We start from the raw sequence: 15,270 nt of genomic DNA on the forward strand, positions 1-15,270 counted from the left end.
TCCTTGCTTTACACACCAACAGCAAAGCTATTGAAAGCTGTGGAGTTGAAAATGCCTGCTATTTTCATAACTGAGTGTTATGATGCAGCCTTATTTTCTGCTGTGAAGTATAACTTTGGTGTTGCATGTTGCCTAGCAGCACACTTCTTGTGAAGAGTAAAAAAAATACATATATATATATATATGCATTCTGATACTTTCAACAAAACATTCTCTTACACCTCCATGGAATTTCACCATAGAATAATGAGACATTGTTCCCTTTCCGTTTGATGTTCTAGGTTAGCCTTCAGTTCACAGTACTACACATCAGTGTATATTTAAGTGGATATTCCTGTCCTTCACAACACCTCTCAATTTTAAAAATCTGTCTTCAGGCCTTTCTTCTGTAAATGAGTAACTTTAGAAAATGCACTTGCAAGGCAGGTTTTCATCTTTTCTGGGAATCCTTGTCAACTGAGAAATGATACAAATTTGTGCAGTGTCTTCCTCTTGCTGACTCCTGAGACTGATTCCTACTGAGTAGCAGATATTAAGGAATCCTGAGCAGAACTTCCACTTACCTTACACTTCCTCAATCAAGATGAGCCTTAAGCAGTGATGTGAGGTACTACAGTGTGTGACATCCTCTGCTCACAGTTCTGTAAGATTCTTCTAAAGCTACTAATTAAGAAAATTCTAAAAGTCTGATGTACAAAAGGCTGCACAGCCAGACTGTGGGTTTAAACCTATTGATGTTTTAGTCTTTTTACTTAAGTCATGAGATTCTTAACCTGCATATGGGCAAGTTAACACAGGAATGTCAGTGCCTAGCTGTGTCCTGTAATCCACCCAATTTCCATTATTCAGCTGCCAAGCTGGGAGTTGTTCCATTTTGTATATAAATAGCACTCCAAATACAGTACCCTGTTCCCCTAGATGGAAGAAGGCTGAGGCTCAGCTCTCATGACAGAGAGAATCTAATATTGTATATTTCTAGGCTACAGAACTTTATGATGGTAGGAACAAAATGGAGATGGAGCTGAAAGGATTCCAGGCTATATTAAAAATTCACTAATGTGCCAGGAAATCTGTTCTGAACTTAAAAAGCATACCTCAAGCAAGAGGCAAAAGACAGTTACATTATTCCTTTAGCTTACCATCAGGCCAAATTTATGACAGAGAACTCTCTTAAAGACTTTGTTCTTTTCTAGTCAGAAAAGCAGCTGGATAATATACAGGAAAACTGCATTCCACCTTTACTTCCTCAAGGTAAACTTCTAGTCCAAACTTCATGTAAGAAATTGCAACTGAGATATAATTGCAGGAAACAACCAATTATTTAGCACGAAGACAATGACATGGCCATTTCAGCATGCAGGTGCACAATCAAGGGGTAACTAGTCATGAAAGTATTCAGGTGATAAAGGAGGGAAGAAACTGCTTTAAAGATCCTGGGGATATTTTTTGGTACATAGCTTTGTGACTTGAGGAAAAAAAAAACCAAAAACCAGGAATTTACATAGCTGATATTATATGTTTAAAGAAAAATGCAAACTACCGAAAAGGCTGCTGCAGTTTGATACCCATCAATCTTTATTCAGACTGGCCCGATTACTTTTAAAAACACCATTAAGCAGACACACACTGCCATCTTGTGAGCATCTCTAACACAGCTGCAGGCTGATTTTGGAGGAGAGGAAAACGAGTTGCTTGGAGCAAGTAACTTAATACAGTACAAAACATATACAGACTTAAAAAATGCTGCACCGAATGCTTTGTCAATGGTATATTATATAATAGAGATACACAGAGCAAAGCTAAAGTATTTTATTAATAATTTATTGTCAGTAAGAAAGACTGGCTAATGGTAATTTTCAGTAAAAACCTTTACAAGACCATTGGATCACAAATATACAGACACTATAAAAACTGTGTCATGGTGGTTTTGGTTCTAAACTGGTATGCAGAGGGTCCCCAACACACTTTCCAAGAAGGGAAAAAAATGTTTACAGTTCTAAAATACAGCAACCCATTTAAGACATTTCCATATAGCTGACCCAGAAAAATATCAGACCTAATGTATGTACAATTGAAATTGTGTGAATATGTTGAATGTTTTACAATGAAATGTCAAACCTTCGTTTTCAGGGGAATACATACAGTGATGCCCTGATTATAATAAGTCAGGGTGCTCATTTTTAATGGCACACTAACACCACTAGCTTCAGTGGAAAACAAATTCACAAAATATCTACAAAATCTAGTTAAAACTATTAAAATCAAAACTGTACATAAAATTTACAAAAAGTAGGAGAAAATTAATTGCATTAGAACTATATAAATATATGCATCATGCTAACATGGAAAAGTGGTATGTGATTTTTTTTAAACATAGAACAATGTAAATACATAAAGGATGTTCAGAAATGGCACAGCCAATGGAAATCTTGGAACTTTCCAAAAACAGTAGGTCAGGAAATGGAAAGAGGTTCATTTAGTGAAATGAATTGCATGATCCAATGCTGCCATGCCAGTTTAGCTCACTGAAACAAAAGCATTCACCATTGCTGGAAAAAAAAATGAAAAGAAAAAATAAAAATGAAAATTGTTCTAGATTTGATAAAGTTTCTTAGAGTCCAGGCACTTTTGTTGAGCGTGTCAGACTTCTGTATGCTGCTGGGAATCCAGTGGAGGAATGGTGACATCCTCGAAGTGACCATCGTCTCCACTCTCGTAGTCACTCATCATGACCTCGGACTCCATCTCGCAGCACGCCGACACATCCGAGCAGGAGGCTGTGGACGCGTACACAGACATGGACATGTTGTCTGCAGCGGCTGCTTCAAAGTCCTGGCTGAACCCCAGCGAGTAGGGAGCGAACGGCTCCCTGTAGCTGCCGCCGCCCGCAGTCTGAGGTTCTGACAGGTCTGCAGGGTAGTGATGGGGAAGGTACTGGTTAAGGTTGAATCTCTGCCTGCTCCTTGCAGAGGAACCCAAGCTACCTACGGCTGGCATGTCTCTGGGTGGCTGTATTGACTCAAACTGGTCGCTGTATTCGGGTGGTAACGGTGGAAGCTCATCAGGTGCAGGGAAGTCATCAGGTGGAGGTGGAAAATCACTCTCTATGTCATAACCACCAGGGTAATAGTCTGTGTCGATGGCATTTGGATCTGTGTAGAGGGGAGCTGATTCCTCAACCACTTCGTAATTCGGATACTCTTGGATACCTGGCAACTGAACACTTGGCATCCAATCTGAGGTATCCCAGTGATAACCTGAAAAGTTAATTAAAAAAAGAAAACAAGTATTACTATCCCGTATTCAAATCAGTCTGAACTGAAAAATGACCACGTGTATTAGGACAATGCAATCACTGTGATTAGGACACTATTTGTTAATCAGCAGTTTGCCCTGGTTGCACAAAAGACATTCAACACAACTTTACTTTATGCCATGCATGAGAGAGTGCATCATTCACACTTGAACTTTTCCATTTTCTCAGACATCATACCTAACATGGGAAGAGCTGTTGTCACCTACAGAATGTGCTGTGACAATACATAGTTGTTCACTGGATAGCAAAGAATCAGCACCCTACCTGGTGCAGCTAAATACTTAATTGTTCCTGAGTAATTAGTTAGAGTGATAACAAAGGCCCATTTTTTCTTAAGAATATATTTAGCATATATAACCCACAACTTTCTTACATAAAAGAAGCAATTTCTATTTGGTAAAGTGTTCAGACCATTTAAAGTGACTTTGCTGCTCAAGCAGATTATAGAGTTAGTTTCACAAAATGCTGTTAAGCTCTACAGGAACACCTCTGATAAAAATTTTTTGTTATTAGTAAATACATTCCACATTCAACTACAAGAAAAAAACCAAGAAAATCAAGCTTAATCATGCAAAAATGACTGGACTTGATCCTCTCTTGCCAGCTCCTGTTGAATAAGTTTGTCTTGTCAGCTGGAAACTATATGGAAGCCTGAACTAACTAAAAACCAATAATTTCTGTCACCTGAACACCAATTAAAAAGTATACTGTCGTAATATAGTGCAAATCTAGTAAAGAGAAATCACTGCAGACAAATGCACAGCAAGCAACTGATAGTAAGTCTGTGTTAAAACCAAATATTAACAGAAATATTTTGGTGAACATCAATGAACTGCATGCAGAAGTCACCTCTTGAATTGCTGAGGTCAGGAACAGCAAAAGATTCTTTAGGTGGCAGAATAAGAAGAAAAAGGAGAAAACATCTGTAGTTAGGAATCAAATAGTAGAACCAATATGAAGACAAACAATGACTTAGTCACTATGACATTCACACTGTTTTTCTCCAGTTTAGCAATAAATTAATTAATTAATAATAATTAATAAATTAATTAGCTATACTGAAGTTGTCTTTTACAAAAATTTTCTTCTGGGTTTCTTATTTGTCAAAACTTGTTAATACAGCTAGTGAATTAATGTACAGACCATCTAGGACATAGCTGTCTTGTGGTTAAACCTGCAGTCTGGAGTTTACTGAAATCCTTGTATCAGTATACTCAGGACTTCTGCTACACAGAGTAACAGGACTTGATCTGATTTTTTTTCTTTCCTTGAATCTACCCTTGTGTTTTGATACAGGGCTCCATCTATTGGCACTTACACTTTGAAGTATCTCTCAAGTATCAAGGAATCTCTTCCTTTAGTGTCTGGCTTCCATACATAAAGCACTGGGAAACCTGCCTCCCTTTGTACAGCAATTCCAACAACTCATGCTCAGCAGAGAACTGCCCTGTGTTATCTGACAAATATTAAACCTTTCTCTCTTCAGGAATCTATATTCCCTATTAAAGTCTCTAAGGATGAGTGATGCCTATCCTAATAGCAGAATCTTCTCCTAAGAATTCACACTTTCATCTGTTGGAAGACTGAGGGGACAGAGGTTGACTCTTTGGAGAGAAGTTTCTGGTTTTTAAGCTTGCCTAGCCCAGACAAGAAAAATACTGTTCAGACTAATGGAGATGTCAGTCTGAGCTCTGAGACTCTTAAAACATCTCTGGCCCCAACTCCAGGAGATGGTTCTGATCACTAGTCTGCTTAGAAGACAACATTCTTTATATTTCCTGGGAAATTGGGTTCAAAACTAAAGCCAACCAGGCTTTAGGATTTAGAGCACTTTTACGAAGGAATGGAGAGATCTTGGTTTTCCTCTTCTTCTGAGGCAAAGACCCTTTAACATAAATGACAGAAACACAAACTAGAACCAGATGTGCCCATCTTTATGTGACAATCTGCTAGATTGAAGCTGTATTTTCTCTTGCACCCAGCTTCTCTGATTTCCATCAAGCTACAACTCGAGAAGCAGTGCAGAGAATACAGGCCTAAAACTGTCCTACAATGAGCAGAACTCTTTACCTAAGATGCTTTGAAAGAAGAAATGCTTATTAAGAGCAGAAACTTCCAAATGTTAAGAAGAAGCTGTGTAGCACATACTTAATTTCTCTATGACTGCAATGCATACAATGTTTGCATTTATCTTACAGTGATACTAAAACACCAAACCATACTTTTATCTTTGACTATTTATAGAAGTACTATTTAGTCATTAAAACAATAGTTAACATTTGTATAGACTCTTTGGCACTTTTATTGCTACTATTATTTTGTAAAGAGTTGGTGTTTTCCAGAGTGGTTAGTTTTTAAATGTTAGAGAAATGAAATAAAATACCATTGAAAATGCCTTCCCTGCCTCTTTCTAACTTCCAAATACATACTACACACACACAAATATATGTGTGCATACATATACCCAAACATACATTTTAGGTACTGTTGTAAGGCTGCATAGTAACAAACTCCTTAAACTGAGGAGGATGTGTATGGCTGTATCTCAGCTGCAGACAAAAATAATTTTTTTCAGCTTAAGAGACAGATTGATCTGAAGACCAAGGAAGTGAGTACTGATACCAGACCATTTTGATTCTGGTCAGCTGGACAAGGTATCAACAGGTGTGGGTAGGAGAAGAAAAGGAAGCGGAGGCTGCTGCTGTTTCATCTACAGTGCTGCATGTATTTGCCTTTGATGCCAGCTTTAGTATGAATATTTTCAGAAGAGAGTGAGCACCAAGATCTTTTTATGCCAATCCCTTTTTTCCCAAGAAAACACACTTTGAAACCTGTTCACAAGGCATCTACAGCATAGGCAAGAAAATATTAACAGATATACAAGATATAAATATATTTTTTGCTGTAACTTATCAGAACATCTAAATAAATAATATTTTATAACTCACATCTGGCTAGGACTACGTAACTAGAAGACAATGTAAGAAGACAAACGTGCATTATGCTGCCAGAGCAGTAAATAAATATGAAAACATGTATATACCTTCTTTTTCCACCGAGTCAACAACAGCATTGACAAGGTGTATTACAGTCACTATGGAAGCTTGTAAAAGGTATAAAAGGAGCAAATTAAAACAAACCTATAGTTAGTATCACTTTAAACAGCAGACAGATACACATAAAACCCCCCCTTAACACTGTGAAATTTCAGTTTGTTACTATTTTATAGAGCAAGATTATGGGTGTACATACACATATACTCTCAGTCTAGAGAGTAGTTGCATTTAATACATCAAACACGTATCTAAAGCTCAATTTTATTCTTCCTAAACATACAGAATACTAGTACTTGTAGTGAAATACATTTTGCATGAGCACAAGGCTGTTTAAGTTGTGTTAGAATTTCTGAAATGTTGCCTAAACATATTTATTTGCATAATACTTTATCTACATAGCAACAAACTACAATTTCTAAAGGCTTGTGCTGGGTAAATTAAGGATTATTGCATTAAAAGATTATTGCTTTAGACTTCTCCTTTAAAAATGTAAGCTATGTTTGCTTCCTACCAATGAAAGACATGGGAAAGAAATTTTCCCTGAAATGAACTAAAAGGACAAAATATGAAAAATACCCACTGAAAATTTCAGTTACTTATCTATTTAAGCTTTTTAAGAAGTAGAGATATCACAGTAGGGAAACTAAAGTCAGGCTGTTACATGCTTTTTTTTAAAAAAAAACTAAACTTAAATGAATGTATTTTTTATGTCTTCCCTTTCCCTCAAGATAGTTTTGGAATGGAGGAAGATTTATTTTTATAAGGTAAAATGAAGTAAGCACATGCAACTTGTTTGCACAGCTCAGGGATTAAATATCAAGCTAATAAATTCTGCATCTACCAAAATGGAAAGAAGGAACAGTATCTGCAGATGCTACAGCTATTTCTCTTAAAATGATGTATTAATGAGAAATCAATACATGACAGGAAATGGGGAAAAGAATATACTAAACATATGAGACAGTGAGGAGGGGAGAACAACATGTACAACACAACACTTAAAACCACAGGAAAAAAAGCTGGAAGTTGGTATCAGGTCTACTGATAAAATGAAGCATACCATTTTACTTTCACCAATCATTAAAACAGATAGGTTTTTTTCATGCTGTTAATAACAAATCACTCTACTTCATTAAGAAGCAGAATGTTCTTTATTCCTAAGCTAAAATAATTGCAAGTTCTTTTTTACCAGGCAGAGACAAAAGCAGAAAATGGAATAAAGAATCAAAGCACACCTTAACTTAGCAAATTAAGTTAGGACACAACTGTGGCTTTGTCCAATCAGTATGACATGTTTCTGAATACATAGATGCATTCATATCAACTATAAAAGCATCTGTCATCACAATGGAAAAGGCATCCATTGATTATATTTTGATGGACTTGAGGTGTGATCAAAATATTTATATTTTTATATGGGCTTTTTTTCAATGTATGAAATGTTTTTATGAATTCATTTCAGTCATGGTGAAAGCCAAACATATTTTTCTATTACAACAAAATTCCTTTTTGTGCTGTTTTCCTCATTACTAAAGTAATCAAACTTACAAGCAGTCCCTTAAACTCTGCTCTCACTCAGAACTGATCTGATCCATATGGGAGCTGAGGTCGCAGCAAGAAAAAGAGAAGGAAACAAATGAAACTGTAACACCAGAAAGCTTTTTACTGAGAGCTGAACAGCAAAGTGGAAGTTATATTTGTGCAGAGGCCATTTTTTAAATTGTACTCTTTAAACTGTATTCTTGCATAAGGTGATAATTAAGGATAACCTAGGAGAGTTTACCAAATTCTAATACATTTTAAGCACAACTTGAGCTGCATTTTCACTCTAATACTCTAACAGCAGAATGATCACATATAATTTTAGGGTAAAATAATTAACAGTTGGTGTAGAGATAGGTAAAATATTTTTTAAAAATTAACAGATCTGGGTATTAACATAAGTAAATACAAATATATATTAAATAAGCTACTATTTAATATATATTCAATATATGTACATCCTGTTGTTACTAAGAGATACAGATGCAAAGACAGAACAAATGAACATCAGCAGTGGTGCAGAACGATTGAATTTTACGTACCATTGTCATCACATGATTCAGACTGGAAGGAGCTGAGAGACTGGACCTCAGACATGCTTTCTCTAGCACTGTAAGGATGGGAGTTCTTTTCATCCAAAGGCTTCTTAGAAAGGCAGGGGTCAAGATCTACTACTTTAGCTGAAAGAAAAAGTTTCAAGTGAGACAATTTGATTCCAGATTAAAGAATCAATACAATTTAAAGCTGAGATCTGCACATTTTTACAAAACTTGGTAGAGCATGAAGGCTGATCAGAGACAAAATTCAGTAAAGTCAAAATGCCTTTTGTACTCTAAGAGGTATAAACAGAGATTTTGAACTCATATTAAAGTAGTACCAGCACACACATTTAACAGGAAAATAAAAAAATAAGAACATCTCTTACTGTCATAGTCAAAATCCCAGCTGGGTTTCTGTATTGAATCACTGTCCGAAGGTGAGTTGGAGGGAGGTGGAGGTGGCAAGTTTGGTGCAACACTGCAAACAGCTACAGCTTTCCTGTGACCGTGCACAGAATCTGGGTTAAAAGTACTGAACTCGGGGTGCTCAGGGATAGCAGACCCTTCAAAAGAATTCCTGTCAAGATTGTTCCTGGAGTCGCTTGGAATGCTTGGAGTGTACGAAATGGGACGAACAGGAACCTGTGGTGGGATGTCAGAATAGATGTTCTTATTCAATTTTGCATCAAAACATGGTCTTTGCAAGAAGGCTGTTGTAGCTCCCAGCTGCTTGTCTTCAGGTTCTGGCTGGTGCTTCTTCTTTCTACCAACCACTTTGCGGCAAACAACAAAAATCACAACTAACAAGAAGATTCCTGCGATGAAAACAATAATCCCAATCACTTCAGCTAAGCTAATGTTCCAAGATGTTGAAACGTATTTATTAAGAACAATGTCTGTGCAGTGTTTGCCTCCAAATCCATGACTGCAGTTGCAGTGATATGAACCGTAGGTATTCTCACAAAGGGCACCATTGAGACATGGATTTTCTACGCATTCATCGACATCAGTCAGGCACCTGTCAGAAACAGAGCACAGCAGTGATGTTTAGTTTGCACCAGCAGTCTTTGTTGTAACCTTGTTCTCAACAATTTTAGATATATTTATTATAAGGTACTGCACACTAACATCCATTTGACTGTTTTATCAACATCCCAGATTTCAACCAGTTTGAACTGCTAGTCTGTTAATCAATACTACTAAAATCCAATGTATGTGGAATGCTACCTACCTTTCTCCACGAAAGCCTGCTTCACACTCACAAACAGGTCCATCCAAACTGTCAATACACTTGCCACTGTTTTTGCAAGGATTGTCTTTACAATATGGACCCAGCTGGCATCTGCAATGGCAAAAAAAACAAAAACAGCTGAACATTACCTTACTGCAAGTGAGTTTATAATGTGGGATTCAGAGCTGCAACATAGGGCTTTTGTTAACCTCAGCCAGCTCCAGGTGTGTCTCGAAGTATGAGCTTTAAGTAGGAAACAGATAAAAATGGAAACAAAAAGTGCTACATTTATCTCCAGTTTTCTAAGGGGTTCACTGATACCATGAACCACACAAACATACCTTTGACCTGTGTACTGTCCTCGGCACTGGCAGATAAAATCATCGCTGACTGGGATGCAAGTCCCACCATAAAGGCAGGGGTTGGAAGCACATGGGTTGACACTTACATCGCAGTGAGTTCCCATAAACAAAGGTGCACACTTGCAGTAGTAACCTGAAATCAAACACAGTCTTTTTGAAAGATGCACACGGCTTTACTGGATTTGAGATAAAATCCTCCCTGCCCACCTACAGATTTAAGGTAAATTCCTTCCTACCCACTAACCTGTTATAAGAGAGAGAGGATGGGAAAAAATAGAAATGCTTTTATCAAAAGATGAGGCAAAGTATTACAGTAAGAGATTCCTTAAACATGACTGAAGGATGATTCCATTTCTCTCACAAAACACAAGATGTCCTAATGATTTCAGAATTTTTTAAAGAAAGACTCCAAAGTAGGCAGTTAAGAGGATGGACCTCAGATGTCAGCACTGCAGATTAAATCCCCACTTTGCCAGATGGACTTTGTCTACTTCCTACCCAAAGGACTTGAATCTAGAAAGTACACACAGCCCTCCTACCTATTCAACAACTGACCTTCTACAACTCTGGAAACCAAGAATTACGCACAAAGTTGTTTTGTCCTTCAAAGCAGAGAAGTTGAAAAGCAGTTTTGAAAACAAAAAGCAGAAGAATAAAGAGCGGCTTACCTCCATTTGACAGTGCAGTGCAGATGCCTCCATTCTGACAGGGGCTGCTTGAACAGCCATCTGTGGCAGTCAGTAAGCATCCAGGAGTGACATCTACAGATTCTTCCATGTGTGCATAGTTTCGTGGCTTGCTGTTTAGGGGCAGCTCTTGTCCATTTAGTACGATGGAATCCATACAGCCTCTGAAACCATTGCTAACCTGAGGACTTCTACCATGTCTTGTACCTTGCTGACGAATATGACCACCAAAAAACACATGATTGTCCAGGTTTAGGGTTCTGAGTGTACCAGGAGCAGTACCAGATGCAGTATGCACCCTGTCCAGAACAAGTCGTGCATAGTTTCCATCCACTTCAAGAGATATGGAATGCCACTGGCCATCGTTTATCTGAGTGCTCTGAACAGAGACAATCCCGGGTCCACTGCCACAATCAAATTTATATTGCAGTCTTCCATGATGGATCTACAGAGGAAAGCCATGTCATCAATAAATGGTCTGCACACTTAAACAGTATAAAATATTGATGCCTATAAAAGTTTATGTTTGCTGGAGAGACAGGATGATAGTGGTGTTCATAAAAAGCAGTTCAATAACACCATTTTCCAGTCACAGCAACTGTGATTTATTCTATATGGTTCTTTTAATTGAAACATACACTTTGTACATTTTGTTCCTCTAGTAAAGCAGTCACAGATCATAATCAAAATATTACAATATTTCAATACCTTCCATCTTGTGTTTTAAGTAACTTTTCCTGTATGGACTTCAGCATTATAAGCAAATAAATTTGAAGTTATTTATAATATTCAGGAAAGCTTTGAAATGATTCAGGAAGCTTTGTTTGTTTACACATTTTAAAAATTCTGTACAAGTTTGTCACCTGGATGTGTTAACACACCCTACCGTTAAGGCAATTTTCCATTATAAAAATTCTACAGAGATGTTATGACTCAATCTTTTAATCTGACAAAAAAAATAGTAAGAAGATGGTAGGAAGAAAGGAGGAGATATGCACCAGGAGATTTAAATATACCTCTAAGATGCTGTAGTCTGTTCCTCGAGCATACATAACAACTGCATGAGCAGAGTAAGTTCTAAGTCTCATTGTCAGCTTCATTTCCTCTTTGTTCTCATTTTCCATGAGACGGTATTTCACATAGCTGCTCCCAGTAAATGTCACAGCAGAGCCACTTAATGCTTAGGAATACAGAAAAGCATAAAAAGTATTAGCACAGGACTAGAATAGAAGTTATATTTGGAAAGTAATGTAGTTTTACACAGAGTTTTTTAGGGTTAATTCCTTACCAGGACATTGTCCAGCTTTGCTGTCTTGGCAAACACAGGTGTATTTTCCTTCCTGTGGATCTCCTAAACATTCAGTACCTTCAGGACACGGGTTTCCTTCACACACACTGTTCACCAGGGGGCATTTTCCTTCTGTAAAAACCAAATTCATTATTTATTTTCTGTTGGTATTTTGTGAAAAGGGCCTCTTAAGTATAGTAGCTGAAAGTACCCCAAATGATATCCCTAACTATCAGACAAGGAAGTGATAACAAACAGCATATAGAGTGTCTGATGCTCATCCTTATCTTGATTGCTCAATTCAACTGGTAAAACTGGGAAACTAATGTTGTCGTTTAAGGCTTACCATTAGAATAATTCACCACAAAACCCAATATGTAGATATTAAACATGGACAGAGTAGGTTGGGGAAAGCAGAGAAAAGCACGTTTCTATTTGAGACAGAAAAGGAATGGGCTTGAAATATTTACTTCGTATGTGCAGTTCATCCAGCAAGGTTAAGTCCTGATTTTAAAAAGCAATGTTGTTTTCCTCAGAGATAAAGATAAATTAATCTTCTGTCAGAAGTCTTTATACTTACATATATTTTAATGAATATTTATTTCCCACATTACCCTCTCATTCCCAAACAAGTCTGAAAACCTCTGTGGGCTAGTCTTCTAAGCAGAAACAAGGAAGTATTCCGGCACTTTGCAGGAACTTACTTTTATGCACACAAGACTGAAACTGGCCATCAATATAGGCTAGGCAACAACAAAAAAAATTAACTTTTTTCATAAAATGGAAAGTGAAGGTGTGGCTATAAAGAAAAAAAAGGTATCTGCTCCCATAAGCTTATATTATGTAAACTCTTGAAATGAGGTAATGAGATAAGAAAGAATTACTCTTTACTATGAATAAGATTAGGCAAATATTATAGAGAGAGTTACTGAACATTCCTAATCTTGTCCTGTAATATAAATTTCCATCCAGCAGTGGATTACTGCTTTTTAAAACCAGAACTATCTTTTCAAGGATGCAGTTTTCCTTACTGAGTTCTTACCTTTACAAAGACAAACTGCTGTTCTGTGATGACGAGGAGTGACGAAGCTCAGCCTGGCCGTGCTGTGGGTTGACATGACGTTCTCATCCACTGTCACCTTTTCTTCACAAAATTTCAAAGGACAATCTAGGCCTGCGCAGAGCTTGTGAAACACGTCAATTATCCGGACACCTAAAATCTCCTCTAGGTCAGGCACAGAAGAGTTTATCTTGTGGAGCAAAATTCTCATTGGGTGGTGAGAGCTACCAGACTTTTCAACATTCAGGAGGACATCCAGATTAGAAGGAGGATCAGAAGGCTGCAAACTAACAATCTGGATGTCATTTCTCCTCACACCCAAGATGTTTCTTAATGCTCTCTGGAAATTGCGCCAGTAATCACCGATGAATTCTTCAGGGGACAGGTTTGCGAAGCGTATTGCGATACTGTGGTTTAATATATCTTGTGTGATTTGTCTGATGTGTACGGTAATATCAGCTGCAGTTGTAAATTTTCCATCTGTAACAGTGACATTTAGGAGGTACTGTCCTACATCTAACCTTTTGTGTGCTATTAGTTTGCCACCAGTACTGGAAACAGAGAACAGGGATTCCATTTTGGGGTCCAGACTGTATGTCAAGGTATCATAAACATCTTGATCGGTTGCGTGAATTTTTCCAATGACACCACCTGAATATTCTTCCCCAAAGGCTGTGATAAAGATTTCCAGAGGCAGTATTGCTGGAGAATAAATGCTTTCCTCAATAACTCTAATATCAATGTAAGTCAAAGATGACAACGGTGGTTTTCCATTATCTGCAACCTAAAGGAAAGATGAGGACAGATTTACATTTTTGCTTTATCTCAAATTCTACTGTAAATATTTGTACTGTATACAGCAGAGCTGTATTTTTGTACCAAAAAAAAAACCCACCAAAATGACCTATAGGAAAATGCTTTACATAAATTTCATAACACAATTCTTAACATAAAAGTTAAGTAAGTTATATATAAGTTATATAAGCAGGCCCACACAAACAAATTTTCACTTCTCCCAAGATTAAAAGCCTAGAGTTTCCCTATTACTGGAAAATGCCAGGAAGCTATTAACACTGATAGCAAATACACAGGAAATGCACAGTAGCTGATTTCAGACAGCAGATGGTGCTTGAAGCTTTTTTATATCAAGCATGAAAAAAACCATTACAAACTTGAAATGAGTCATGCACTAGAAATGTACAACATGCTTCACTTCAGTTAGAGGTGGTCTGGAAGACAAAAATGCACTGTGCCAAACAGTACTTCAAAAGGAAAAAAAAATGCATGCAGAAGGTTACAATTAATTATGTTGGCTTTCATGATTTTTGGTCACAGAGAGGGAAAAAAGAGGTGGGGTAATGAGATAAGAAAGAATTACTCTTTACTATGAATAATATTACAGAGAGAGTTATAGAACATTCCTGTAGCACCTGTAGTACTATTAGCTTCAGACAGTTAGTTAACTATCTTTAACTGTATCAGCCTAATTCAATTTTAAAGCCTTTTTGAACAACCTATTCTGCACCCTGTTTGGACAAAGACATACACTGTTGTTTTATGAAGACAATAAAAACAAGAGTAGAAAAGTGAATGAAGAGCATTCCCTTGGGTTCACTTTTTCCCTTCTATTTCTCACCTCTTGTTTCCCATCTACCTTTTTCCAGAACCCTCTCCCAGTTACTGAAAGTGACACTGAAGAAATAGTTAAAGAAGGACTGGAGACATGTGAAGGTACAGAGGGGATATACAGGGCCCAGAAAGTAGATGATATTCTGCATTGTTTAAAAGATTTGGCAATAATTTTACAGAGTACACTTTGAAGATCTATGCAGAGAAGCTGCTTTTGATTTTTTAATACAAATTTAACCAAAAGAGGAGTAATTCCAGGCACAAGATTATCTGTGGACGGGCATATAAATGTGGCATCTTTAAAAGGTAATGCATGTCTTCATCTCTTTCTGGAAACTCCAAAAGACAGAGACTTGTCCTCCAGTTACCCAAATAAATAACAAGAGCTTTAGCTCAAGTTGGCAAAGTTTTGTTTTGCCTAGATCTCTGCCTGGGAACAAGACAAGGCAGGCAGTTTAGCTACAGAAGAAATGCCCAAGGGAAACAAGAAAAGGCTCAAAACAAACACAAGCAAAATTATAACAAATGTAGGAAAGTAGGAAAGAAGAGCCCCTGGAGAAA

The 15,270-nt window shown here is 37.3% G+C and overlaps 1 protein-coding gene across 3 annotated transcripts in view; it reads right to left on the reverse strand.

Annotated features, from left to right (window-relative positions):
• Positions 1 to 1,552: 1,552 nt before the first annotated feature.
• FAT1 (FAT atypical cadherin 1) overlaps positions 1,553 to 15,270 on the reverse strand; it is a 100,511-nt gene continuing 86,793 nt past the window's right edge. For 2 of the 3 annotated variants that reach the window (XM_056489172.1, XM_056489171.1), the window contains exons 19-27: positions 13,063 to 13,864; positions 12,021 to 12,152; positions 11,749 to 11,912; positions 10,715 to 11,177; positions 10,026 to 10,179; positions 9,685 to 9,795; positions 8,840 to 9,471; positions 8,457 to 8,594; positions 1,553 to 3,257 (exon numbers count right to left, since the gene is read on the reverse strand). In XM_056489172.1, coding sequence (XP_056345147.1) covers positions 2,641 to 3,257; positions 8,457 to 8,594; positions 8,840 to 9,471; positions 9,685 to 9,795; positions 10,026 to 10,179; positions 10,715 to 11,177; positions 11,749 to 11,912; positions 12,021 to 12,152; positions 13,063 to 13,864 — 3,213 coding nt within the window. In that variant the 3' untranslated portion in view covers positions 1,553 to 2,640. Of the gene's footprint in view, positions 3,258 to 4,165; positions 4,202 to 6,359; positions 6,420 to 8,456; positions 8,595 to 8,839; positions 9,472 to 9,684; positions 9,796 to 10,025; positions 10,180 to 10,714; positions 11,178 to 11,748; positions 11,913 to 12,020; positions 12,153 to 13,062; positions 13,865 to 15,270 lie in introns of all 3 variants that reach the window. The other variant, XM_056489173.1, reaches the window with a different exon arrangement.

This window comes from Oenanthe melanoleuca, chromosome 4, assembly GCF_029582105.1.
Source record: "Oenanthe melanoleuca isolate GR-GAL-2019-014 chromosome 4, OMel1.0, whole genome shotgun sequence".
NCBI lineage: Eukaryota > Metazoa > Chordata > Aves > Passeriformes > Muscicapidae > Oenanthe > Oenanthe melanoleuca.